General features: G+C 54.8%; 3 protein-coding genes and 1 long non-coding RNA gene across 4 annotated transcripts; all 4 read left to right on the top strand.

Annotated features, from left to right (window-relative positions):
* The first annotated feature begins 423 nt into the window (after nt 1–423).
* LOC146757951 (protocadherin beta-15-like) lies at nt 424–4,887 on the top strand. Its single transcript, XM_085518979.1, has 2 exons — nt 424–3,286; nt 4,071–4,887. The coding sequence occupies exons 1-2, from the start codon at nt 440–442 to the stop codon at nt 4,158–4,160; spliced, it is 2,937 nt and encodes a 978-aa protein (XP_085375105.1). The 5' UTR covers nt 424–439; the 3' UTR covers nt 4,161–4,887.
* Nucleotides 4,888–6,309: 1,422 nt separating this feature from the next.
* Nucleotides 6,310–18,125, top strand: LOC146757949 (uncharacterized). Its single transcript, XM_085518992.1, has 6 exons — nt 6,310–6,355; nt 6,902–9,884; nt 11,786–11,915; nt 12,132–12,188; nt 13,763–16,555; nt 17,329–18,125. Exons 1-6 carry the CDS (start codon nt 6,310–6,312, stop codon nt 17,416–17,418), a joined length of 6,099 nt encoding a protein of 2,032 aa, XP_085375118.1. The 3' UTR covers nt 17,419–18,125.
* On the top strand, nt 10,337–10,658 carry LOC146757950 (uncharacterized). The gene is made up of 2 exons (XR_014935491.1): nt 10,337–10,399; nt 10,514–10,658. It is a non-coding gene; the product is annotated as an uncharacterized LOC146757950 (long non-coding RNA).
* Nucleotides 18,126–20,257: 2,132 nt separating the features above from the next.
* Nucleotides 20,258–25,092, top strand: LOC146757948 (protocadherin beta-15-like). The gene is made up of 3 exons (XM_085518991.1): nt 20,258–20,303; nt 20,708–23,493; nt 24,278–25,092. The coding sequence occupies exons 1-3, from the start codon at nt 20,258–20,260 to the stop codon at nt 24,365–24,367; spliced, it is 2,922 nt and encodes a 973-aa protein (XP_085375117.1). The 3' UTR covers nt 24,368–25,092.
* The last annotated feature ends 2,482 nt before the right edge of the window (nt 25,093–27,574 follow it).

The following is a 27,574-nucleotide window of genomic DNA, read 5'->3' as shown; positions in this document are numbered from 1 at the left end:
AGTTTGCATCTTTTAGATTTGTTTGTATACAGCTGGGGACAACTTTCAATCGGGCGTGAGAGCTTTCTTGTGTTGTGATAAAATCAAGTACAGCTATAAAGGTGGGAATGTTTGTCATAGCAGAGAAGAACATGGCCTTTCACACAGGAAAGCATGAGAGCCCTGGGTCCTTCAGGTGAGCTGCTATACCAACCCAATGTGAATAAAGCAGCACCAGGATTCGGTCCTAGAGGAGAATCATCTTCCTGGTGTGACAGAGAAGCTGGAGTGCTTGTGAATCCTTTCCTTACAGCAGCTTTCCCTGTAAGCTCTCTGGCACCAGTTATCACATTCAGTTATGCTATGTGTTCACGTGCAACGGTTCTTAATTATCAATTGCTGATTCAAAGAGGAGAAAATGAGGAAAATATGACAATGCCATTGATGCAAAGGACAAAATATGATGCAAATTCCACACTGCAACAAGCAAAGAGTTCGCCGTGGAGACCTGAGAACTGAAACCCAGAGCAGAACTCTGCGAGCAAGCAGGCAGCCTGCTGCCAAAGGCGGCGAGTATTTACAATTCATTATTGGAGTTGCGTGTGCAAGAGGAAAGGAGATTCGAACCGGCAACTGGTCGGAAAAAGGAACAGGAGCGATTCCTGTTTGTGCCGCTGGGTGGGGATGTTGGCCACGGAGCGGCAGCTCCCTCTGCCCGCAGCGCTTTCAGGCGCAGGCGCCCAGAAGAGCCGTGCGAGCTGCTCGGGAAGGGCGGCGGGGCACGGAGCCGGGCGCTCGGGGGCTTTGGGGCCGAGCTGCTGGCAAAGGCTTTGGGCTTTTGGGTGGCGAGCGTCGGGGCCGGCGAGAAAGGCTGCGAGCGATGGGGGCCGCTGGGAAAGGCCGGCTGTGGCGGAGAGGGACGGCGAGCGGGAGCCGGAGCGGCGGCGGCGGCGGCGAGAGGCAAGTGCTGCTGTGGCTGGTGTGCGTTTGCGTGTGGGAGAGCGGGGCCGAAACGCTGCGCTATTCCGTGGCGGAGGAAATGGCGAGGGAGTCGTTGGTGGGCAACGTGGCCCAGGACCTGGGGCTTTCTCCGAGCCAGCTGGCGGCTCGCAAGGCGCGCGTGGTGTCCGAGGGGAGCGAGCAGCATTTCCGCCTGGATCCGCACAGCGGCGTCCTGACGGTGACGGAGACGCTGGACCGAGAGCGGATCTGTCCGCACAGCGAGAGCTGCGCGCTCTTCTTTAAGCTGTTCTTTGAGAACCCGGTGCAGCTGATCCGCGGGGAGGTGGAGGTTCGGGACGTGAACGACAACTCCCCCGTGTTTCCGCAGAAGGAGATGGTTTTAAAGATTCTTGAAACGGCATCTCCCGGCTCTCGATTTCCCCTTGAAAGAGCCCGCGACAGGGACGTGGGTATTAACGGTTTACAAAATTACAGCCTCTCGCCAAATTCCCATTTCACCCTCGCTCTTGAAACAGGGAAAAGTGGTGTGGAATTCGTGAAACTCGTTCTTGAGAAGCCCTTGGACCGGGAGGAGCAGCGGGAGCTGCATTTGGTGCTCACGGCCACGGACGGGGGCTCTCCGCCGAGGTCTGGCACGGCTCAGGTCCGGGTGGTGGTGCTGGATGCCAACGACAACATGCCGGTGTTCTCGCGGGAGGTGTACGAGGTGCGAGTGGCCGAGAACAGCCCCCCGGGGCAGCTGGTGGTCCGGGTGTCGGCCACGGATCCTGACGAAGGATCCTACGGCAAAGTGCAGTACGAGTTCACTTCTGAGGAGTCTGGAAATCTATTCGAACTGAACGCTGCCACGGGGGAGATTCGGGTCTCAGGCAATTTGGATTTTGAAGATACCCAACACCACGAGATTGAGGTCAAAGCCACGGACGGCGGGGGTCAGTCTGCGCACTGCAAAGTTCACGTGGAGGTGCTGGACGTGAACGACAACGCGCCCGAGATCGAGCTGAGCTCCGTGAGCGCGTCCATCCCCGAGGACGCCCCGCCCCGCACCGTGGTGGCCCTGTTGAGCGTGCGGGACCGCGACTCCGGCGACAACGGGCGGACGGAGTGCGCCATCGAGGGCGACGTGCCGTTCAGGCTGACGGCCGCTTTCGCCGAGCACTACGAGCTGCGCACCAGCGCGGCCCTGGACAGGGAGACGACGGGCGAGTACAACGTGAGCATCGTGGCCACGGACTGGGGCCGGCCGCGGCTGAGCGCCCGCGAGAGCGTGTGGGTGCGCGTGGGCGACGTGAACGACAACGCGCCGCGCTTCACGCAGGCGGCGTACAGCATGTCGGTGAGCGAGAACGACGCGGGCGCGGTGCGGCTGGGCAGCGTGAAGGCGACGGACTCGGACGCGGGCGCGAACGGGCGCGTGAGGTACGCGCTGGTGCGGGAGGAGGGCTCGGAGGCGGCCGCCGTGTCGGTGGACGCCGAGAGCGGGGCCGTGTCGGTGGTGCGTCCGCTGGACTACGAGCAGGTGCGCGCCGTGGAGGTGACGGTGGTCGCGGCCGACGGGGGCTCTCCGTCGCGGAGCGCCACGGCGCTGCTGCGGGTGCTGGTGCGGGACGAGAACGACAACGCGCCCGTGGTGCTGCACCCGCCGTCCGACGGCGGCGCGGCGCTGGGCGAGCTGGTGCCGCGGCGGGCGCCGGCGGGCTACCTGGTGGCCAAGGTGGTGGCGGTGGACGCGGACGCGGGGCAGAACGCGTGGCTGTGCTACGAGCTGGCCAAGGCGACGGAGCCGGGGCTGTTCCGCGTGGGGCTGCACAGCGGCGAGGTGCGCACGGCGCGCGCCGTGGGCGAGCGCGACGCGGCCCGGCACCGCCTGGTGGTGCTGGTGCGGGACCGCGGGCGGCCGCCGCGCTCCGCCAGCGCCACCCTGGCCGTGGCCCTGGCCGACGGCTTCTCCGAAGAGCACCTACGGGCCGGCCAAGAGGCGCCGGCCGCCGAGCCCGACGCCCGCCTCACCCTCTACCTCAGCGTCTGCTTGGCCTGCGTGTCCGCGCTCTTCGTGGCCAGCGCCACGGCCGCCGTGGCCGCCAAGCTAAGGCGGGCCCGAAGGGGCGAGCCGGGGCCCTTGCCCGTCTTCCCGCAGTCGGCCGCCGACAGCAGCGCCGGCTCCCTGCCCCGCAGCTACGTCTACGACGTGCGCCTCGCCGCCGGCACCGTCAACAGCGAGTTCCGCTTCCTCGGGCCGCTCTTCCCCTGCTTCCCCGCCGGGCTGCCGCCGGGCTCGGCCGAGCAGCGGAGCTCGCTCTGCTCGGCCGGCCTCGGGCAAGAAGAAGGAGACTGGGCTGTGCAGGTGAGAGGGCGGAGCGCGGGGGACAGCGGTGGGGGAGTGGGAGGGAGGGATCCCGTGGGGATGGTGTTGGGGATCCTCCTAGAGGCATGGGAATGCGGAGGCTGTCCTCTAGACGCCGCCGTGTCCTCGGCTGCTCCCCAGGTGCGGTCTGCCCATACCTCTGCTTGTGGCTCCGCGCCTGGTGTACTTGCTGTGGGTTAATTGTTGAGGTGTCACCCCAGGGGTCTGTTAGACCGTGGAGTGCTGCAGAGCAGGAGGGCAGATGAGTAAGACACACCGGGTCCTGCCGCAGCGCTGTGTAAAACCCTATGGGTAGGGACAGCAAGGTCACCGATCCCAGAGTCTATTGCCCTGGCATCACTTGCTTTCTGCAGTGCATTAGTGACAGTATAACTGATATCACCTCAGTGAGTGATGACCGTCTGTTGCAGTCAGATTTCCCTCATTCATTGCCCACTGCATACCACTGGCACTAAAAGATGCTGTTTGTTTCTCAGGAAACTTTTTTGTGTTCTTCCCTGCTCCCATGTCCAATGAAAGTTTTTGGTTTGTATTTTTGAAGTCTTTGTGTAGTGTTTTAATAGGGCTATGGGTCTGGTTATATTGTTTAGAGGCTGTCTTGTTCAGATCAGAGATCCATGTCCCCACCCTCCTCTTTCTTTGCATCTTGGCAGGTAAGGGTGTACTCCCAATCTCATGGGTTCAGATGAGCCTTCTTAGCTTCTCGTTTGTGTTAGTTTATGGTCATATCAGCTACATCAGCCCTCTGCTCTGTTCTTTGCAGGGCCGAGCTCCCCTCTCTGAAGGCACGGCTCCTGGGGCAGCGGAGGAGAATGCCAGCTTGGATCAAAGCCCCTGGCTCAGCCATCAGTAAGGGACAAGGAGAAGCATCTCGGTCCTCATGGACAGATAACTTCCAAGTGAAATGAACGAGAGAGCCAACACGCACCAAAAAAGTGACTGGGCTTTGCCAGAGTTTTCTGTGGGTGGAAGGATTCCTACCTCTTAATCCATACTTTATTCTTGTGTTTATTTTGGAATTGTGTTAAGTTTGGAGATGGGTGCATGCTGGGAACACTGAGATTTGGTATCTAACTGTGATAGTGCTATTGCTCCTATGTACCAAGTGAAGAATTGGACTAAAATATTCTGATGCTCAAGCGATCATTTCCCTACATCTGCTTTTATGTATTCTTTTTTGTTGTCCGGTGGGCTCTGTAATAATGCGGTCTATTCAATACCAGGCTGTGTAGCTGTTCATCAAAGCTGAACGTTGCCAGAAAAGGTATTATTTGGTAACATCGAGCTGCTGGCTGCCATAGAGATGGCTGACATTGACACAGTGCACATTCAACCAGGAGTTCCCTTGTTCTGCATGCTGTAAATAGTCCTCTTTGGGCACTGTGTTTCTTTTTTATTCGCTTGGTTTTCTTTCGCAGTGTTAAGTCTAAATGAAGAGTTCTGGTAAAATACAGGGATATCAAGTTTAATGCTGGAGGGAATTCAATGCAATGTGATACTTCTGGTGTTTTATGTTATTCTTGTGCTTCCAAGAGTTGAATGTTGGTTGACAGAGCCCAATCAATTCTACTGAAAATCTACTGAAAGAATCTGTGCTTTGATGTAAGTGCTGCATCTTCTGATGTGCCGCGATACCATTCTAGCTAAGAGCTCTCTTATTGATCACTGCTTAATTTAAACACTGCTGTTTCTGATGCTGGCTGTTGTTGCAGTAGATAAATAGCTTTTGTCTTAACCCACAGGTTCCTGTTTGTTTCATTTATTTCTCCGTTCTATCTGCCATCCAAATGGGAAGGGCAGTGATGGAACGGCCATGTTGTGCTGAGCTGCTGCCAGGTTATGCCGCAACAGTTATTGCTGGAGCCCAGTGTGGGACCAAAGTGTTGAGATAACCCCAGATCTGACCAGAGTGTTTCCAACCAGAACTGAAAGCAGTGCTCATGTAGTTTAACCATTTCTGACCACATTCTGAACTGTTTTTCCTAAGCTTATTTCTAAACCTTCTGGTGGCATTTCTCTGAACTACTTATTTGAACACCTTATTTACTGTGTATGTTCTCTGTTGTGCTGTTTACCATGTGTGAGGGATGGAATAAGATGACAGTTTTGCTGTTACATGTATCACTGTGTTAAGATATGTTAAAGCTGTTACTCAGGAGATTCAGCTGGTGTTTGCACTTCATGTTGTCATCATCTTTGTACTTACGGAACCATCTCTCAGACATCATTAAGAATTGCACATTTTCCCTTGTGTCCTTTGGGAGCTGGAGTGTGGGAGTGTGAACAAACCACCTTTTCCACCATTACCTCTCACTCCCTTTCCCCTAGTCCAGCCCAGGCCACTAACAATAGCCCTTGAGAATGTAAAATATACTTGAGGTGTTCAAACCAACATGATCCTACTGCTCTGCCTCCTGAATACATTTCCAGGTTGGCTGCATCTAAACACCTCGTTTGGAATACAGGCCAGAGAGCTGCCCTGACACAGTAATGTCTGAGTGTCAGGCTGTGTGGGAGGATGATAACAGGCCTCTAGAAGAGTGAGCACCATCTTTGCTTTGGAACTCCATAGCAGAGCAAGTGCAGGATCTAGAAAAACTTATTGCAGCAGGTCAGGGAACAGATTTTCCGGAAATCCATGTTTAAGACACATGCAAGAAGAGGAGGTGATGTGACACAGCCAGCATTGTTTCTCTGAGGCCCGTGGGTCATGGCTGACACGTCTGGAGTACTTCTATGATGAACTAACAGCATCCTTGTGCAAGTGAAGAATAAGTGATGTCATCACCATGGACTTGTTCAAGGCCTTTGACATGTCCCCACATCATATCTGTAAGTTGGAGACGTGTATTTTAATGGTGGATTATTCTGTGGATAAGGAATTGTTGGATGGTCACAGCCATAGTATTGGGTTCAAGAGTGCTATGCCAGGTGGAGTCCAATGACAAGCGCTGTGCCACAGGCATCTATCTTGGGACCAGTACTCTACAAAATCTTTATGAATGGAGCCAGACAATGGCAACAAATGTAACAACAGCAAGATTGCAAGTAACATTTATTTGTGTTGTGGAGTTGATACAATAGAAAGAAGATGTGCCATGCAACAGACCTGCACATGCTTGAGAAATGAGCCAACATGAGCAGTTTCAGTGCATCCACATGCAAGCTGTTGGATTGGTTTGTGTTGAGCAGGGGACAATTTTCAATCAGGTGTGGAAGATTTGTTCTGTGGAAGCACACTCAGGCATTGGTGCAAGAGAGGATATGCTTGTCATTTTGGAGAAGAAAGATGACTTTCAGAAGGGAAAGAGTTGGAGCCCTGGGTCCTTTGGGTGAGGTGTGATACCCAGTGTGAAGAAAGCATGGTCCAGATTCTGTTCTAGAAGAGAATAATTGCTGTAGTGTGAAAGCAAGCAGGAGTGATGATGAATCACTTCCTTGAAGCATCTTAACCTCTAAGCTGCCTGGCTCCTATTCTGTGTTGGAATCTATTAGGACCATCCCTCAAGGTAACTGCAATTTACTGATTAAAAAGAACACAGAGTGAGGAAAAGGTGAACATACACTCAATAGAAACAACACTTTCCAATTGAGAGACATCAGAGAGCAGAAAAGTCCGTGTTGGAGAGCCGGGAAGTGAAACCCAGAGCAGAACTCTGCGAGCAAGCAGGCAGCCTGCTGCCAAAGGCGGCGAGTATTTACAATTCATTATTGGAGTCGCGTGTGCAAGAGGAAAGGAGATTCGAACCGGGAACTGCTCGGCAAAAGGAGAAGGAGCGATTCCTGTTTGTGCCGCTGGGTGGGGATGTTGGCCACGGAGCGGCAGCTCCCTCTGCCCGCAGCGCTTTCAGGCGCAGGCGCCCAGAAGAGCCGTGCGAGCTGCTCGGGAAGGGCGGCGGGGCACGGAGCCGGGCGCTCGGGGGCTTTGGGGCCGAGCTGCTGGCAAAGGCTTTGGGCTTTTGGGTGGCGAGCGTCGGGGCCGGCGAGAAAGGCTGCGAGCGATGGGGGCCGCTGGGAAAGGCCGGCTGTGGCGGAGAGGGACGGCGAGCGGGAGCCGGAGCGGCGGCGGCGGCGGCGAGAGGCAAGTGCTGCTGTGGCTGGTGTGCGTTTGCGTGTGGGAGAGCGGGGCCGAAACGCTGCGCTATTCCGTGGCGGAGGAAATGGCGAGGGAGTCGTTGGTGGGCAACGTGGCCCAGGACCTGGGGCTTTCTCCGAGCCAGCTGGCGGCTCGCAAGGCGCGCGTGGTGTCCGAGGGGAGCGAGCAGCATTTCCGCCTGGATCCGCACAGCGGCGTCCTGACGGTGACGGAGACGCTGGACCGAGAGCGGATCTGTCCGCACAGCGAGAGCTGCGCGCTTTTCTTTAAGCTGTTCTTTGAGAACCCGGTGCAGCTGATCCGCGGGGAGGTGGAGGTTCGGGACGTGAACGACAACTCCCCCGTGTTCCCGCAGAAGGAGGTCGATCTGGAGATTGTCGAAACGACATTACCCGGATCTCGTTTCCCGCTAGGAAATGCTCAAGATGAGGACGTGGGTATTAACGGTTTGCAGAATTACAGCCTCTCCCCAAACTCTCATTTCTCCATTGCTCTCGAAAAAGGAGATGATGGAGCCAAATATGCTGAGCTCGTCCTTGAGAGGCAGTTGGACCGGGAGGAGCAGCCGGAGCTGCATTTGGTGCTCACTGCCACGGACGGGGGCTCGCCGCCCAGGTCTGGCACGGCTCAGGTCCGGGTGGTGGTGCTGGATGCCAACGACAACGTGCCGGTGTTCTCGCGGGAGGTGTACGAGGTGCGAGTGGCCGAGAACAGCCCCCCGGGGCAGCTGGTGGTCCGGGTGTCGGCCACGGATCCCGACGAAGGATCCTACGGCAAAGTGCGGTACGAGTTCACGCAGGCATCTGCGCGGTCCAAACACCTCTTTGATCTGAACGCTGATACCGGGGTAATTCTAGTGTCTGGTATCCTGGATTTCGAGGAAGCGAAATCACACAAATTGGTAGTGAGAGCCACGGACGGCGGTGGTCTGTCGGCGCACTGCAAAGTGCACGTGGAGGTGCTGGACGTGAACGACAACGCGCCGGAGATCGAGCTGAGCTCCGTCAGCGCGTCCATCCCCGAGGACGCCCCGCCCCGCACCGTGGTGGCCCTGTTGAGCGTGCGGGACCGCGACTCCGGCGACAACGGGCGGACGGAGTGCGCCATCGAGGGCGACGTGCCGTTCAGGCTGACGGCCGCTTTCGCCGAGCACTACGAGCTGCGCACCAGCGCGGCCCTGGACAGGGAGACGACGGGCGAGTACAACGTGAGCATCGTGGCCACGGACTGGGGCCGGCCGCGGCTGAGCGCCCGCGAGAGCGTGTGGGTGCGCGTGGGCGACGTGAACGACAACGCGCCGCGCTTCACGCAGGCGGCGTACAGCATGTCGGTGAGCGAGAACGACGCGGGCGCGGTGCGGCTGGGCAGCGTGAAGGCGACGGACTCGGACGCGGGCGCGAACGGGCGCGTGAGGTACGCGCTGGTGCGGGAGGAGGGCTCGGAGGCGGCCGCCGTGTCGGTGGACGCCGAGAGCGGGGCCGTGTCGGTGGTGCGTCCGCTGGACTACGAGCAGGTGCGCGCCGTGGAGGTGACGGTGGTCGCGGCCGACGGGGGCTCTCCGTCGCGGAGCGCCACGGCGCTGCTGCGGGTGCTGGTGCGGGACGAGAACGACAACGCGCCCGTGGTGCTGCACCCGCCGTCCGACGGCGGCGCGGCGCTGGGCGAGCTGGTGCCGCGGCGGGCGCCGGCGGGCTACCTGGTGGCCAAGGTGGTGGCGGTGGACGCGGACGCGGGGCAGAACGCGTGGCTGTGCTACGAGCTGGCCAAGGCGACGGAGCCGGGGCTGTTCCGCGTGGGGCTGCACAGCGGCGAGGTGCGCACGGCGCGCGCCGTGGGCGAGCGCGACGCGGCCCGGCACCGGCTGGTGGTGCTGGTGCGGGACCGCGGGCGGCCGCCGCGCTCCGCCAGCGCCACCCTGGCCGTGGCCCTGGCCGACGGCTTCTCCGAAGAGCACCTAAGGGCCGGCCCCGAGGCGCCGGCCGCCGAGCCCGACGCCCGCCTCACCCTCTACCTCAGTGTCTGCTTGGCCTGCGTGTCCGCGCTCTTCGTGGCCAGCGCCACGGCCGCCGTGGCCGCCAAGCTGAGGCGGGCCCGAAGGGGCGAGCCGGGGCCCTTGCCCGTCTTCCCGCAGTCGGCCGCCGACAGCAGCGCCGGCTCCCTGCCCCGCAGCTACGTCTACGACGTGCGCCTCGCCGCCGGCACCGTCAACAGCGAGTTCCGCTTCCTCGGGCCGCTCTTCCCCTGCTTCCCCGCCGGGCTGCCGCCGGGCTCGGCCGAGCAGCGGAGCTCGCTCTGCTCGACCGGCCTCGGGCAAGAAGAAGGAGACTGGGCTGTGCAGGTGAGAGAGCGGAGCGCGGGGGACCGCGGTGGGGGAATGTGGGGGGTGCGCGGTCTCTTGGAGAGGGCGTTGAGGAAGAGTGGGAACGAGGGTTTGGCCCCGAGTGCTTCTGTGGGTTGGCGGGAGCTTTATAGAGGCCGTGGGTGTGATGGCTTCTTGTTTTTCCTTCAAAGCTCTAGGGACAGTATAAGTGATATCATCACCTCTGTGCCTGTTTTACCTCTATTGCTGTCTGAGTTCCCACATTCATTTTTATCTCTATAATTTAGCATTAGGCGACGTTATTTGTTCCTGAGGAAACAGTTTGTGTCTGCTCCACACTTCCTGATCCATAAACGATTTCTGTTTATACTTTTCTCAGGTCCATATGTAGGGCCTTATGTAAATCGTATGTAAGGCTATAGGGCTTTTTACTGCTTAGGTGTTCATAGTATCATCATAGTCTCACAGTCTCGTGCGGGTTGGAAGGGACCTTAGAGATCATCGAGTCCGACCCCCGGGATTCGAACCTCTGTGTAGCAGAGCGGCACTTCTACCACTTGTTGCGCCACAGGGGGATTCGAACTCCGGGCCCCAGTGTTGCAGGGCGGCGTCCCTAACCACTGCGCAACTGGGGCACACGAGTCATGTCCCCGCCCTGCTCTTCCTTTATCTCTGGGTAGGGGAAATTGGTCTCCCATTCTCATTGGTTCAGATGAGCTTTCTCAGCTTCTCTTTGACACCTGCTTACCTTTAGCATCCCAAAGTTAGTCCTCTGCTCTGTTCTTTGCAGGGCCGAGCTCCCCTCTCTGAAGGCACAGCTCCCGGGGCAGCGGAGGAGAATGCCAGTTTGGATCAAAACCCCTGGCTCAGCCATCAGTAAGGGAGGAGAAGGAGAAGCATCTCGGTCCTCATGGACAGATAACTTCCAGGTGAAATGAAAGAGAGACCCAACATGCACCAAGAAGTGACAGGGAAGTGCAGTACTGCTCTGTGAGAGATCAATGACACATGGACACACCTCTTAAACAGTACTTTATTCTTGTATTTATTCAGAAAATTTGTAATATTTGGATGTGGATGCATGCTAGGAATAATTAGATGTTATATCTAATTGTGGTAGTGCTATTGTTCCTAATTATTAAGTGAATACTGGAGGAAAATATGCTGAACCCTTTCATACATCTGTTTTTATGCATCCTTTTTTGTTGTCAGGTGGGCTCTGTAATGATGTAATCTATTCCATGCCAGGCTGTGTAGCTGTTAATCAAAGCTGAATGTTGCCAGCAAAGTTACTCTTTAGTAACATTGAGCTGCTGGCTGCCATAGAGGTGGCTGGCATTCACACAGTGCTCATTCAACCAGCAGTGCTCTTAGAGCCCTGTATTTGTTTTTGCTTTGGTTTGGTTCCTTTACCTGCACAAAGCCAAGGTGAATGTTTCTTGTGCATTTCTGGGTTATGGAGTAGAAGATAATGGAATATTCAAAGCAATTTGTTATTTCCAGTTACTTCCTTTTGGGGTTCTTTTCTTTCCTTGAGTTGAATGCCTGGTGACAGAAACCAATAAAATCTACTGAGAAATCTGACAGAATGTGAACTTTACTCATATATGCAAAGTTATTATTGTAGTTAAAAGGTGCACTTAGCAGCACTGTTGCTGTCCTGGCCTTCTACACCTGAAGCTGAAGGACAGCATGTCCCTATGAAATGAGGTCAGTCATTACGGGTAGTGTCTGTGGAAGCTCTTCTCCACCTGGATCTGTTCCCTGCCACAGTGTTGTCAGTGATCAGGTTACAATAAAAGAAGGGTACGGGTCCACTTTCCTCTCTCTGAGGTCCTAGTGGTGAACCAGGAGCAGTGGTAAGAGCATATGGAAACAGATATCAGGACGTGCAGTAACTGCTGTGTGACATGACTGAGGAGCTGCATTCCCAACCTTTTGTGCTGATGATGCCACAAAACTGGTTTTTATAACAAGTTTCTGTGCTGATGATTGTCCTGTTTGCCACGGGAATAGAGCTCGCTTCCTTTGTAGTGGCTGATATGGTTTGTTTTACCTTTAGGAGACCAACCATGTTTAGAACAGTGACTACTAAGTTTTTGCTGAGCAGTGCTGCACAGAGCCAAGGACATTTTTGCTTGTATTACAACATGGGGCCAGCGACTGCTTGTGTCCTGGCTGGGCATTGGCAAGTAGGTGTATCCAGTCTTTATTTTTTGTATCTGCAGGTGGTTATGCATCACTTCTTTTCTCTGTCTCTATCTCTATCTCTGTCTGTGTCTCTGTCTTTGTCTCTATCTCTATCTCTCTCTCTGTCTCTATCTCTATCTCTGTCTCTGTCTCTGTCTCTTATCTGAGTGGTGTCCCCTACTTGTCTCGGGATCACTATTCTCCATCATCTTTTTCAGTGGATCAAGACAGTGGGATCAAATACAACCTTGCCTAGTTTGAAGATGATGCTTCATGTGAGTGGAACATTCGGCGCAATAGATAGTAGGGATGATATCCAAAGGACCTACTCAGATGGCTCAGATACTACAGATCCATGAGCTTCATGTCTGTTCTGGGGAAGACTGGGGAACAGATTCTTCCGAAAGCCATGTTAAGACAAATGCAAGAAAAGGAGGTGATACAACGCAACCATCATTGCTTCAATGAGGGCAGATCCTGTCTGATCCACCTGGTGTACTTCAATGGGGAAGGAACAGCATCACAAGACAAAGGAAGAGTAAGCAATATCATCCGGATGGACTTGTGCAAGGCCTTTGACATGGTCCCACATGACACCTTTATCTCTAAGTTAAAGACATATGCATTTGAATGGTGTACTGTGCAGTGGATAAGGAAGTGACTGAATGCTTACAGGAATAGGATTGGGGTCAACAGCTCCATGTTAAGCTGGAAGGCTGGAGTACACAAGTGGTGTCCGCTGAAGTCTGTGTTGGGACCAATGCTCTTCAAAATCCTTGTCAGGGAATCTGGACAGTGGAATCAAATGTAACCTCTGCAAGATTGTTGGTAACATTTCTTAGAGTGGTACATTTGATAGAGTAGTAGGAAGTGTCACCATTCAAAGAGGCCTGGAAAAGCTTGAAAAGTGAGCCCCTGTGAAGTGAATAAGCTTCATCAGGTTGAAGTGGCTTGAGACTGGCTCAGGTCATTTGCAAGTTTGAGCATACTCTGGGAAACGAAGTAACAGAGAGTTGCCCTGTGGAGAAGGGCTTATAGTTTCAGGTGGACAAAAGCTATGACATGAGCCATAAATGCAAGCAGGATGAAGGTAGGCTGTGAAGATGACCAGAAGTGTGAAGAGCCTCCACTACAAATAAAGGCTGAAGTAGCCTGGTTTGTTTGGCCTGGAAAAGGACCTGGGGAGAACTCATTGTGGCCCTTCAATACTTACAGGGAATTTATAAAACAAGGGTGACGAAGTCTATGCCTTCTGCTCCTTTCCTTTCCCTTCCACTGCCCTGTTGTCCTTATTGCTTCATTTTTGGAATCCCCAGACGTCAATATCTCCAAATTGTGAACGTAGTTTGCATCTTTTAGATTTGTTTGTATACAGCTGGGGACAACTTTCAATCGGGTGTGAGAGTTTTGTTGTGTTGTGATAAAATCAAGTACAGCTATAAAGGTGGGAATGTTTGTCATAGCAGAGAAGAACAAGGCCTTTCACACAGGAAAGCATGAGAGCCCTGGATCCTTCAGGTGAGCTGCTATACCAACCCAATGTGAATAAAGCAGCACCAGGATTTGTCCTAGAGGAGAATCATCTTCCGGGTGTGACAGCAAAGCTGGAGTGCTTGTGAATCATTTCCTTATAGCAGCTTTCCCTGTAAACTCCCTGGCACCCAATTATCACATTCAGTTATGCTATGTGTTAACATGCAACCCTTCTTAATTATCACTTGCTAATTCAAAAGATGAGAAAATGAGGAAAATATGACAATGCCACCGATGCAAAGGACAAAATATGATGAAAATTCCACTCTGCCACGAGCAAAGAGTTCGCCGTGGAGACCTGGGATGAGAAACCCAGAGCAGAACTCTGCGAGCAAGCAGGCAGCCTGCTGCCAAAGGCGGCGAGTATTTACATTTGGCTTTTGGAGTCGCGTGTGCAAGAGGAAAGGAGATTCGAACCGGCAACTGCTCGGCAAAAGGAACAGGAGCGATTCCTGTTTGTGCCGCTGGGTGGGGATGTTGGCCACGGAGCGGCAGCTCCCTCTGCCCGCAGCGCTTTCAGGCGCAGGCGCCCAGAAGAGCCGTGCGAGCTGCTCGGGAAGGGCGGCGGGGCACGGAGCCGGGCGCTCGGGGGCTTTGGGGCCGAGCTGCTGGCAAAGGCTTTGGGCTTTTGGGTGCCGAGCGTCGGGGCCGGCGAGAAAGGCTGCGAGCGATGGGGGCCGCTGGGAAAGGCCGGCTGTGGCGGAGAGGGACGGCGAGCGGGAGCCGGAGCGGCGGCGGCGGCGGCGGCGGCGAGAGGCAAGTGCTGCTGTGGCTGGTGTGCGTTTGCGTGTGGGAGAGCGGGGCCGAAACGCTGCGCTATTCCGTGGCGGAGGAAATGGCGAGGGAGTCGTTGGTGGGCAACGTGGCCCAGGACCTGGGGCTTTCTCCGAGCCAGCTGGCGGCTCGCAAGGCGCGCGTGGTGTCCGAGGGGAGCGAGCAGCGTTTCCGCCTGGATCCGCACAGCGGCGTCCTGACGGTGACGGAGACGCTGGACCGAGAGCGGATCTGTCCGCACAGCGAGAGCTGCGCGCTCTTCTTTAAGCTGTTCTTTGAGAACCCGGTGCAGCTGATCCGCGGGGAGGTGGAGGTTCGGGACGTGAACGACAACTCGCCCGAGTTCCCGCAGAAGGAGATGGTTTTGGAGATACCCGAAACGGCATCCACAGGATCTCGTTTCCCCTTAGAAGCGGCACGGGATAAAGACGTGGGTATTAACGGCTTACAGAATTACAGTCTCTCCCCGAACTCCCATTTCTCCCTCTCTTTAGAAGAAGGGAGAGGTGGTGCAAAATATGTCAAACTCGTAGTAGACAGGCAGTTGGACCGGGAGGAGCAGCGGGAGCTGCATTTGGTGCTCACAGCCACGGACGGGGGCTCGCCGCCCAGGTCGGGCACGGCTCAGGTCCGGGTGGTGGTGCTGGATGCCAACGACAACATGCCGGTATTCTCACGGGAGGTGTACGAGGTGCGAGTGGCCGAGAACAGCCCCCCGGGGCAGCTGGTGGTCCGGGTGTCGGCCACGGATCCCGACGAAGGATCCAACGGCAAAGTGCGTTACACCATCTCACAGATGACAGAGCATTCCCGCCAGCTCTTTGAGTTGGACGCTGACAGTGGGGAGATCCGGCTAACAGGAAACCTGAACTTTGAAGAAGCGCAATACCACGAGATTGAGGTCAAAGCCACGGACGGCGGTGGTCTGTCGGCGCACTGCAAAGTGCACGTGGAGGTGCTGGACGTGAACGACAACGCGCCGGAGATCACGCTGAGCTCCGTGAGCGCGTCCATCCCCGAGGACGCCCCGCCCCGCACCGTGGTGGCCCTGTTGAGCGTGCGGGACCGCGACTCCGGCGACAACGGGCGGACGGAGTGCGCCATCGAGGGCGACGTGCCGTTCAGGCTGACGGCCGCTTTCGCCGAGCACTACGAGCTGCGCACCAGCGCGGCCCTGGACAGGGAGACGACGGGCGAGTACAACGTGAGCATCGTGGCCACGGACTGGGGCCGGCCGCGGCTGAGCGCCCGCGAGAGCGTGTGGGTGCGCGTGGGCGACGTGAACGACAACGCGCCGCGCTTCACGCAGGCGGCGTACAGCATGTCGGTGAGCGAGAACGACGCGGGCGCGGTGCGGCTGGGCAGCGTGAAGGCGACGGACTCGGACGCGGGCGCGAACGGGCGCGTGAGGTACGCGCTGGTGCGGGAGGAGGGCTCGGAGGCGGCCGCCGTGTCGGTGGACGCCGAGAGCGGGGCCGTGTCGGTGGTGCGTCCGCTGGACTACGAGCAGGTGCGCGCCGTGGAGGTGACGGTGGTCGCGGCCGACGGGGGCTCTCCGTCGCGGAGCGCCACGGCGCTGCTGCGGGTGCTGGTGCGGGACGAGAACGACAACGCGCCCGTGGTGCTGCACCCGCCGTCCGACGGCGGCGCGGCGCTGGGCGAGCTGGTGCCGCGGCAGGCGCCGGCGGGCTACCTGGTGGCCAAGGTGGTGGCGGTGGACGCGGACGCGGGGCAGAACGCGTGGCTGTGCTACGAGCTGGCCAAGGCGACGGAGCCGGGGCTGTTCCGCGTGGGGCTGCACAGCGGCGAGGTGCGCACGGCGCGCGCCGTGGGCGAGCGCGACGCGGCCCGGCACCGGCTGGTGGTGCTGGTGCGGGACCGCGGGCGGCCGCCGCGCTCCGCCAGCGCCACCCTGGCCGTGGCCCTGGCCGACGGCTTCTCCGAAGAGCACCTAAGGGCCGGCCAAGAGGCGCCGGCCGCCGAGCCCGACGCCCGCCTCACCCTCTACCTCAGCGTCTGCTTGGCCTGCGTGTCCGCGCTCTTCGTGGCCAGCGCCACGGCCGCCGTGGCCGCCAAGCTGAGGCGAGCCCGAAGGGGCGAGCCGGGGCCCTTGCCCGTCTTCCCGCAGTCGGCCGCCGACAGCAGCGCCGGCTCCCTGCCCCGCAGCTACGTCTACGACGTGCGCCTCGCCGCCGGCACCGTCAACAGCGAGTTCCGCTTCCTCGGGCCGCTCTTCCCCTGCTTCCCCGCCGGGCTGCCGCCGGGCTCGGCCGAGCAGCGGAGCTCGCTCTGCTCGACCGGCCTCGGGCAAGAAGAAGGAGACTGGGCTGTGCAGGTGAGAGGGCGGAGCGCGGGGGACAGCTGGTGGGGGAATGCTGGGGGTGCACGGTCTCTCGGAGAGGGCGTTGAGGAAGAGTGGGAACGAGCGTTTGGCCCCGAGTGCTTCTGTGGGTTGGCGGGAGCTTTATAGAGGCCGTGGGTGTGATGGCTTCTTGTTTTTCCTTCAAAGCTCTAGGGACAGTATAAGTGATATCATCACCTCTGTGCCTGTTTTACCTCTATTGCTGTCTGAGTTCCCACATTCATTTTTATCTCTATAATTTAGCATTAGGCGACGTTATTTGTTCCTGAGGAAACAGTTTGTGTCTGCTCCACACTTCCTGATCCATAAACGATTTCTGTTTATAGTTTTCTCAGGTCCATATGTAGGGCCTTATGTAAGTCGTATGTAAGGCTATAGGGCTTTTTACTGCTTAGGTGTCATAGTATCATCACAGTATCACAGTCTCGTGCGGGTTGGAAGGGACCTTAGAGATCATCGAGTCCGACCCCCGGGATTCGAACCTCTGTGTAGCAGAGCGGCACTTCTACCACTTGTTGCGCCACAGGGGGGATTCGAACTCCGGGCCCCAGTGTTGCAGGGCAGCGTCTTTAACCACTGCGCCACCGGGGCACACGAGTCATGTCCCCGCCCTGCTCTCCCTTTATCTCTGGGTAGGGGAAATTGGTCTCCCATTCTCATTGGTTCAGATGAGCTTTCTCAGCTTCTCTTTGACACCTGCTTACCTTTAGCATCCCAAAGTTAGTCCTCTGCTCTGTTCTTTGCAGGGCCGAGCTCCCCTCTCTGAAGGCACAGCTCCCGGGGCAGCGGAGGAGAATGCCAGTTTGGATCAAAACCCCTGGCTCAGCCATCAGTAAGGGAGGAGAAGGAGAAGCATCTCGGTCCTCATGGACAGATAACTTCCAGGTGAAATGAAGACATGCACCAAGAACATGCACCAAGAAGTGACAGGGAAGTGCAGTACTGCTCTGTGAGAGATCAATGACACATGGACACACCTCTTAAACAGTACTTTACTCTTGTATTTATTCAGAAAATTTGTAATATTTGGATGTGGATGCATGCTAGGAATAATTAGATGTTATATCTAATTGTGGTAGTGCTATTGTTCCTAATTATTAAGTGAATACTGGAGGAAAATATGCTGAACCCTTTCATACATCTGTTTTTATGCATCCTTTTTTGTTGTCAGGTGGGCTCTGTAATGATGTAATCTATTCCATGCCAGGCTGTGTAGCTGTTAATCAAAGCTAAATGTTGCCAGCAAAGTTACTCTTTAGTAACATCGAGCTGCTGACTGCCATAGAGGTGGCTGGCATTCACACAGTGCTCATTCAACCAGCAGTGCTCTTTGAACACTATATTCATTTTTGCTTTGGTTTGGTTCCTTTACCTGCACAAAGCCAAGGTGAATGTTTCTTGTGCATTTCAGGGTTACGGATTAGAAGATAATGGAATATTCAAAGCAATTTGTTATTTCCAGTTACTTCCTTTTGGGGTTCTTTTCTTTCCTTGAGTTGAATGCCTGGTGACAGAAACCAATAAAATCTACTGAGAAATCTGACAGAATGTGAGCTTTACTCATATGTGCAAAGTTATTATTGTAGTTAAAAGGTGCACTAAGCATCACTGTTGCTGTCCTGGCCTTCTACACCTGAAGTTGAAGGACAGCATGTCCCTATGAAGTGAGGTCAGTCATTACGGGTAGTGTCTGTGGAAGCTCTTCTCCACCTGGATCTGTTCCCTGCCACAGTGTTGTCAGTGATCAGGTTACAATAAAAGAAGGGTACGGGTCCACTTTCCTCTCTCTGAGGTCCTAGTGGTGAACCAGGAGCAGTGGTGAGAGCATATGGAAACAGATACCAGGATGTACAGTAACTGCTGTGTGACATGACTGAGGAGCTGCATTCCCAACCTTGTGTGCTGATGATGCCACACAACTGTTTTTTATAACAAGTTTCTGTGCTGATTGTCCTGTTTGCCACGGGAATAGAGCTCGCTTCCTTTGTAGTGGCTGATATGGTTTGTTTTACCTTTAGGAGACCAACCACGTTTAGAACAGTGACTACTAAGTTTTTGCTGAGCAGTGCTGCACAGAGCCAAGGACATTTTTGCTTGTATTACAACATGGGGCCAGCGACTGCTTGTGTCCTGGCTGGGCATTGGCAAGTAGGTGTATCCAGTCTTTATTCTTTGTATCTACAGGTGGTTATGCATCACTTCTTTTCTCTATCTCTATCTCTATCTCTATCTATCTCTATCTCTATCTATCTCTATCTCTATCTCTATCTCTGTCTCTTATCTGAGTGGTGTCCCCTACTTGTCTCGGGATCACTATTCTCCATCATCTTTTTCAGTGGATCAAGACAGTGGGATCAAATACAACCTTGCCTAGTTTGAAGATGATGCTTCATGTGAGTGGAACATTTGGCGCAATAGATAGTAGGGATGATATCCAAAGGACCTACTCAGATGGCTCAGATACTACAGATCCATGAGCTTCATGTCTATTCTGGGGAAGACTGGGGAACAGATTCTTCCGAAAGCCATGTTAAGACAAATGCAAGAAAAGGAGGTGATACAACGCTACCATCATTGCTTCAATGAGGGCAGATCCTGTCTGATCCACCTGGTGTACTTCAATGGGGAAGGAACAGCATCACAAGACAAAGGAAGAGTAAGCAATATCATCCGGATGGACTTGTGCAAGGTCTTTGACATGGTCCCACATGACACCTTTATCTCTAAGTTAAAGACATATGCATTTGAATGGTGTACCGTGCAGTGGATAAGGAAGTGACTGAATGCTTGCAGGAATAGGATTGGGGTCAACAGCTCCATGTTAAGCTGGAAGGCTGGAGTACACAAGTGGTGTCCGCTGAAGTCTGTGTTGGGACCAATGCTCTTCAAAATCCTTGTCAGGGAATCTGGACAGTGGAATCAAATGTAACCTCTGCAAGATTGTTGGTAACATTTCTTAGAGTGGTACATTTGATAGAGTAGAAGGAAGTGTCATCATTCAAAGAGGCCTGGAAAAGCTTGAAAAGTGAACCCCTGTGAAGTGAATGAGCTTCATCAGGTTGAAGTGGCTTGAAATTGGCTCAGGTCATTTGCAAGTTTGAGCACAGTCTGGGAAACAAAGTAACAGAGAGTTGCCCTGTGGAGAAGGGCTTATAGTTTCAGGTGGACAAAAGCTATGACATGAGCCATAAATGCAAGCATACAACTCAGATGTCCAACTGTATTCTGAACTCCATTAAAAGAGAGATAGCAGAGTGATGGAGGTGATTTTCCTTCGCAGCTTTGCCCTCTTTAGGATCCACCTGCAGTACTGTATCCAGGTCTGTGGCCACCAGCACTGATGTGGAGCAATTGAAGCAGGATGAAGGTAGGCTGTGAAGATGACCAGAAGTGTGAAGAGCCTCCACTACGAATAAAGGCTGAAGTAGCCTGGTTTGTTTGGCCTGGAAAAAAACCTGGGGAGAACTCACTGTGGCCTTTCAATACTTACAGGGAATTTATAAAACAAGGGTGATGAAGTCTATGCCTTCTGCTCCTTTCCATTCCCTTCCACTGCACTGTTGTCTTTATTGCTTCATTTTTGGAATCCCCAGACGTCAATATCTCCAAATTGTGAACGTAGTTTGCATATTTTAGATTTGTTTGTATACAGCTGGGAACAACTTTCAATCGGGCATGAGAGTTTTGGTGTGTTGTGATAAAATCAAGTACAGCTATAAAGGTGGGAATGTTTGTCATAGCAGAGAAGAACAAGGCCTTTCACACAGGAAAGCATGAGAGCCCTGGGTCCTTCAGGTGAGCTGCTATACCAACCCAATGTGAATAAATCAGCAACAGGATTCGGTCCTAGAGGAGAATCATCTTCCTGGTGTAACAGCAAGCTGGAGTGCTTGTGAATCATTTCCTTACAGCAGCTTTCCCTGTAAGCTCTCTGGCACCAGTTATCACATTCAGTTATGCTATGTCTTGACATGCACCCCTTCTTAATTATCACGTGCTAATTCAAAAGATGAGAAAATGAGGAAAATATGACAATGCCAGCGATACAAAGGACAAAATATGATGCAAATTCCACTCTGCACCGAGCAAAGAGTTCGCCGTGGCTACTTGAGAACTGAAACCCAGAGCAGAACTCTGCGAGCAAGCAGGCAGCCTGCTGCCAAAGGCGGCGAGTATTTAAATTGGATTTTGGAGTCGCGTGTGCAAGAGGAAAGGAGATTCGAACCGGCAACTGGTCGGCAAAAGGAACAGGAGCGATTCCTGTTTGTGCCGCTGGGTGGGGATGTTGGCCACGGAGCGGCAGCTCCCTCTGCCCGCAGCGCTTTCAGGCGCAGGCGCCCAGAAGAGCCGTGCGAGCTGCTCGGGAAGGGCGGCGGGGCACGGAGCCGGGCGCTCGGGGGCTTTGGGGCCGAGCTGCTGGCAAAGGCTTTGGGCTTTTGGGTGCCGAGCGTCGGGGCCGGCGAGAAAGGCTGCGAGCGATGGGGGCCGCTGGGAAAGGCCGGCTGTGGCGGAGAGGGACGGCGAGCGGGAGCCGGAGCGGCGGCGGCGGCGGCGGCGGCGAGAGGCAAGTGCTGCTGTGGCTGGTGTGCGTTTGCGTGTGGGAGAGCGGGGCCGAAACGCTGCGCTATTCCGTGGCGGAGGAAATGGCGAGGGAGTCGTTGGTGGGCAACGTGGCCCAGGACCTGGGGCTTTCTCCGAGCCAGCTGGCGGCTCGCAAGGCGCGCGTGGTGTCCGAGGGGAGCGAGCAGCATTTCCGCCTGGATCCGCACAGCGGCGTCCTGACGGTGACGGAGACGCTGGACCGAGAGCGGATCTGTCCGCACAGCGAGAGCTGCGCGCTCTTCTTTAAGCTGTTCTTTGAGAACCCGGTGCAGCTGATCCGCGGGGAGGTGGAGGTTCGGGACGTGAACGACAACGCCCCCGTGTTTCCGCAGAAGGAAATGGTTTTAAAGATTCTTGAAACGGCATCTCCCGGCTCTCGATTTCCCCTTGAAAGAGCCCGCGACAGGGACGTGGGTATTAACGGTTTACAAAATTACAGCCTCTCGCCAAATTCCCATTTCACCCTCGCTCTTGAAACAGGGAAAAGTGGTGTGGAATTCGTGAAACTCGTTCTTGAGAAGCCCTTGGACCGGGAGGAGCAGCGGGAGCTGCATTTGGTGCTCACGGCCACGGACGGGGGCTCTCCGCCGAGGTCTGGCACGGCTCAGGTCCGGGTGGTGGTGCTGGATGCCAACGACAACATGCCGGTGTTCTCGCGGGAGGTGTACGAGGTGCGAATGGCCGAGAACAGCCCCCCGGGGCAGCTGGTGGTCCGGGTGTCGGCCACGGATCCCGACGAAGGCTCCAACGGCAAAGTGCAGTACGAGTTCACTTCTGAGGAGTCTGGAAATCTATTCGAACTGAACGCTGCCACGGGGGAGATTCGGGTCTCGGGCAATTTGGATTTTGAAGATACCCAATACCACGAGATTGAGGTCAAAGCCACGGACGGCGGGGGTCTGTCTGCGCACTGCAAAGTGCACGTGGAGGTGCTGGACGTGAACGACAACGCGCCGGAGATCACGCTGAGCTCCGTGAGCGCGTCCATCCCCGAGGACGCCCCGCCCCGCACCGTGGTGGCCCTGTTGAGCGTGCGGGACCGCGACTCCGGCGACAACGGGCGGACGGAGTGCGCCATCGAGGGCGACGTGCCGTTCAGGCTGACGGCCGCTTTCGCCGAGCACTACGAGCTGCGCACCAGCGCGGCCCTGGACAGGGAGACGACGGGCGAGTACAACGTGAGCATCGTGGCCACGGACTGGGGCCGGCCGCGGCTGAGCGCCCGCGAGAGCGTGTGGGTGCGCGTGGGCGACGTGAACGACAACGCGCCGCGCTTCACGCAGGCGGCGTACAGCATGTCGGTGAGCGAGAACGACGCGGGCGCGGTGCGGCTGGGCAGCGTGAAGGCGACGGACTCGGACGCGGGCGCGAACGGGCGCGTGAGGTACGCGCTGGTGCGGGAGGAGGGCTCGGAGGCGGCCGCCGTGTCGGTGGACGCCGAGAGCGGGGCCGTGTCGGTGGTGCGTCCGCTGGACTACGAGCAGGTGCGCGCCGTGGAGGTGACGGTGGTCGCGGCCGACGGGGGCTCTCCGTCGCGGAGCGCCACGGCGCTGCTGCGGGTGCTGGTGCGGGACGAGAACGACAACGCGCCCGTGGTGCTGCACCCGCCGTCCGACGGCGGCGCGGCGCTGGGCGAGCTGGTGCCGCGGCGGGCGCCGGCGGGCTACCTGGTGGCCAAGGTGGTGGCGGTGGACGCGGACGCGGGGCAGAACGCGTGGCTGTGCTACGAGCTGGCCAAGGCGACGGAGCCGGGGCTGTTCCGCGTGGGGCTGCACAGCGGCGAGGTGCGCACGGCGCGCGCCGTGGGCGAGCGCGACGCGGCCCGGCACCGCCTGGTGGTGCTGGTGCGGGACCGCGGGCGGCCGCCGCGCTCCGCCAGCGCCACCCTGGCCGTGGCCCTGGCCGACGGCTTCTCCGAAGAGCACCTAAGGGCCGGCCCCGAGGCGCCGGCCGCCGAGCCCGACGCCCGCCTCACCCTCTACCTCAGTGTCTGCTTGGCCTGCGTGTCCGCGCTCTTCGTGGCCAGCGCCACGGCCGCCGTGGCCGCCAAGCTGAGGCGGGCCCGAAGGGGCGAGCCGGGGCCCTTGCCCGTCTTCCCGCAGTCGGCCGCCGACAGCAGCGCCGGCTCCCTGCCCCGCAGCTACGTCTACGACGTGCGCCTCGCCGCCGGCACCGTCAACAGCGAGTTCCGCTTCCTCGGGCCGCTCTTCCCCTGCTTCCCCGCCGGGCTGCCGCCGGGCTCGGCCGAGCAGCGGAGCTCGCTCTGCTCGGCCGGCCTCGGGCAAGAAGAAGGAGACTGGGCTGTGCAGGTGAGAGAGCGGAGCGCGGGGGACCGCGGTGGGGGAGTGGGAGGGAGGGATCCCGTGGGGATGGTGTCGGGGATCCTCCTAGAGGTATGGGAATGAGGAGGCTGTCCTTTAGACACCGCTGTGTCCTAAAATGCTCCCCAGGTGCGGTCTGCCCATACCTCTGCTTGTGGCTCCGCGCCTGGTGTACTTGCTGTGGGTTAATTGTTGAGGTGTCACCCCGGTGGGTCTGTTTGAGTGTGGAGGGCTGCAGAGGAGGAGGGCAGATGGGTAAGACACACCGGGTCCTGCCACAGCGCTGTGTAAAACCCTATGGGGTAGGGACAGCAAGGTCACTGATCCTAGAGTCTATTGCCCTGGCATCACTTGCTTTCTGCAGTGCATTAGTGACAGTATACATGATATGACCTCAGAGAGTGATGCCCATCTGTTGCAGTCAGATTTCCCTCATTCATTGCCCACTGCATACCACTGGCACCAAAAGATGCTATTTGTTTCTCAGGAAACTTTTTTGTGTTCTTCCCTGCTCCCATGTCCAATGAAAGTTTTTGGTTTTGCATTTTTGAAGTCTTTGTGTAGTGTTTTAATAGGGCTATAGGTCTAGTTATAGGATTTAGAGGCTGTCTTGTTCAGGTCAGAGATCCATGTCCCCACCCTCTTTCTTTGCATCTTGGCGGGGAAGGGTGGTCTCCCATTCTCATTGGTTCAGATGAGCCTTCTTAGCTTCTCGTTTGTGTTAGTTTATGGTCATATCTGCTACATCAGTCCTTCGCTTTGTTCTTTGCAGGGCCAAGCTCCCCTCTCTGAAGGCACGGCTCCCAGGGCAGCGGAAGAGAATGGCAGCTTGGATCAAAGCCCCTGGCTCAGCCACCAGTAAGGGAGGAGAAGGTGAAGCATCTCGGTCCTCATGGACAGATATCTTCCAAGTGAGATGCTAGAGAGAGCCAACATGCACCATATAAGTGACTGGGCTGTGCCTGAGATTTATGTGAAGGTTTCCTACCTCTTAATCAACACTTTATTCTTGTGTTTATTTTGGAATTGTGTTAAGTTTGGAGATGGGTGCATGCTGGGAACACTGAGATTTGGTATCTAACTGTGATAGTGCTATTGCTCCTATGTACCAAGCGAAGAATTGGACTAAAATATTCTGATGCTCAAGCGATCATTTCCCTACATCTGCTTTTATGTATTCTTTTTTGTTGTCCGGTGGGCTCTGTAATAATGCGGTCTATTCAATACCAGGCTGTGTAGCTGTTCATCAAAGCTGAATGTTGCCAGAAAAGGTATTATTTGGTAACACTGAGCTGCTGGCTGCCATAGAGATGGCTGACATTGACACAGTGCACATTCAACCAGGAGTTCCCTTGTTCTGCATGCTGTAAATAGTCCTCTTTGGGCACTGTGTTTCTTTTTTATTCGCTTGGTTTTCTTTTGCAGTGTTAAGTCTAAATGAAGAGTTCTGGTAAAATACAGGGATATCAAGTTTAATGCTGGAGGGAATTCAATGCAATGGGATACTTCTGGTGTTTTATGTTATTCTTGTGCTTCCAAGAGTTGAATGTTGGTTGACAGAGCCCAATAAATTCTACTGAAAATCTACTGAAAGAATCTGTGCTTTGATGTAAGTGCTGCATCTTCTGATGTGCCGCGATACCATTCTAGCTAAGAGCTCTCTTATTGATCACTGCTTAATTTAAACACTGCTGTTTCTGATGCTGGCTGTTGTCGCAGTAGATAAATAGCTTTTGTCATAACCCACAGGTTCCTGTTTGTTTCATTTATTTCTCCGTTCTATCTGCCATCGCACTGGGAAGGGCAGTGATGGAACAGCCATGTTGTGCTGAGCTGCTGCCAGGTTATGCCACAACAGTTATTGCTGGAGCCCAGTGTGGGACCAAAGTGTTGAGATAACCCCGGATCTGACCAGAGTGTTTCCAATCAGAACTGAAAGCAGTGCTCGTGTAGTTTAACCATTTCTGACCACATTCTGAACTGTTTTTCCTAAGCTTATTTCTAAACCTTCTGGTGGCATTTCTCTGAACTACTTATTTGAACACCTTAGTTACTGTGTATGTTCTCTGTTGTGCTGTTTACCATGTGTGAGGGATGGAATAAGATGACAGTTTTGCTGTTACATGTATCACTGTGTTAAGATATGTTAAAGCTGTTACTCAGGAGATTCAGCTGGTGTTTGCACTTCATGTTGTCATCATCTTTGTACTTACAGAACCATCTCTCAGACATCATTAAGAATTGCACATTTCCCTTCTGTCCTTTGGGAGCCGTCTGTGGGAGTGTGAACAAACCACCTTTTCCACCATTACTGCACTCTCCCTTTCCCCTTCTCCTTCAGGCTACTTACAGTTGCTCTTGAGAATGTAAAATATACTTGAGGTGTTCAATCTAACATGATCCTACTGCTCTGCCTCCTGAATACATTTCCAGGTTGGCTGCATCTTAACACCTCGTTTGGAATAGAACCCAGAGAGCTGCCCTGACACAGTAATGTCTGAGTGTCAGGCTGTGTGGGAGGATGATAACAGAGCTCTAGAAGAGTGGACACCATCATTGCTTTGGAACTCCACAGCAGAACAAGGGCAGGATCCAGAAAATCTGTTTGCAGCAGTTCAGGAAACAGATTATCCTGAAAGCCATGTATAAGACGTGTAAAGGAGGTGATGTGACACAGACAGCATTGTTTCACAAAAGCATGTGGGTCATTGCTGATTTGTCTGGTGTACTTCTATGATAAAGTAACAGCATCCTTGTGCAAATGAAGAGTAAGTGATGTCATCTACATGGACTTGTTCAAGGCCTATGACATGCTGCACTTCATATCTGTAAGTTGGAGACATGTATTTTAATGGTGGACTATTTAGTATATAAGGAATTGTTGGATGGTCACAGCCATAGTATTGGGTTCAAGAGTGCTATGTCCAGGAGGAGGACAGTGATGAGTGCTGTGCCACAGGCATGTATCTTGGGACCAGTACTCTACAAAATCTTTATGAATAGATCCAGACAGTGGCATCAGATGCACCCACAGCAAGACTGCTGGTAACATTTATTTGCGTTGTGGAGCTGATTCAATAGAAGGAAGATGTGCCATCCAACGGACCTGCACATGCTTGAGAAATGAGCCTATGTGAACAGTTTCAGTACATCCACATGCAAGCTGTTCAACATTTGTCAGCTCATCCCCAGTTTTGAGTACAGTCTGGGAGAAGAACTAACAGAGAGCAGCCCGGTGGAGACGGACTTGGAGTTTTCAGTGGACAAAGAGCTTGACACAAGCCACAGTTGCCTGCATGGATCCCCAATAGACATCTGTATCCTTGGTTCCATCAAAAAAGTGGTGGTTAGCAGATTGAGAGGTGATTGTCTGTGTCTGCATTGCTCTCATTAGGAACCACCTGGAATAACATGTGCAGGTCTGTGTTCAGGCTGGAGCAGCTGTGCTTTGAAGAAAGGCTGAGGCAAAGTGGCTTATTCAGCCTGGACATAAAAGTGGGGAAACCTCATTGTGGCCTTTCTGCACCAAAAGGGAGCCTATAAAATGAGGAAGTCCAAGCTCTTCCCTGCCTTTCCCTGTCCTGCCCTTCTGAAGCATCATTTCTGGTGTAAAAAAAACCTCTGTATCTCCAAACTGTGAAAGCAGTTAGCAGCTGTTGGATTGGTTTGTGTACAGCTGGGGACAGTTTTCAGTCAGATGTGGAAGTTTTGTCCTGTGGAAGCACACTCTGGCATAGGTGCAAGGGAGGATATGTTTGTCATTTTGGAGGGGAAGGATGCCATTCACAAGGGAAAGAACTGGAGTCCTGGGTCCTTTGGGTGAGGTGTGATACCCAGTGTGAAGAAAACATGGTCCAGATTCTGTCCTAGAGCAGAATAATTGCTCTAGTGTGAAAGCAAGCAGGAGTGATGATGAATCAAATCCTTGAAGCATCTTAACCTCTAAGCTGCCTGGCTCCTATTCTGTGTTGGAATCTATCAGGACCATCCCTCAAGGTAACTGCAATTTACTGATTAAAAAGAACACAGAGTGAGGAAAAGGTGAACCTACACTCAATGGAAACAACAC

Source organism: Coturnix japonica, chromosome 18, assembly GCF_054131305.1.
Source record: "Coturnix japonica strain WE chromosome 18, WE-NBRP24, whole genome shotgun sequence".
Classification (NCBI taxonomy): domain Eukaryota; kingdom Metazoa; phylum Chordata; class Aves; order Galliformes; family Phasianidae; genus Coturnix; species Coturnix japonica.
Note: the sequence above shows the minus strand (reverse complement) of the source record. Positions and strands in the feature narration are given on the sequence as shown.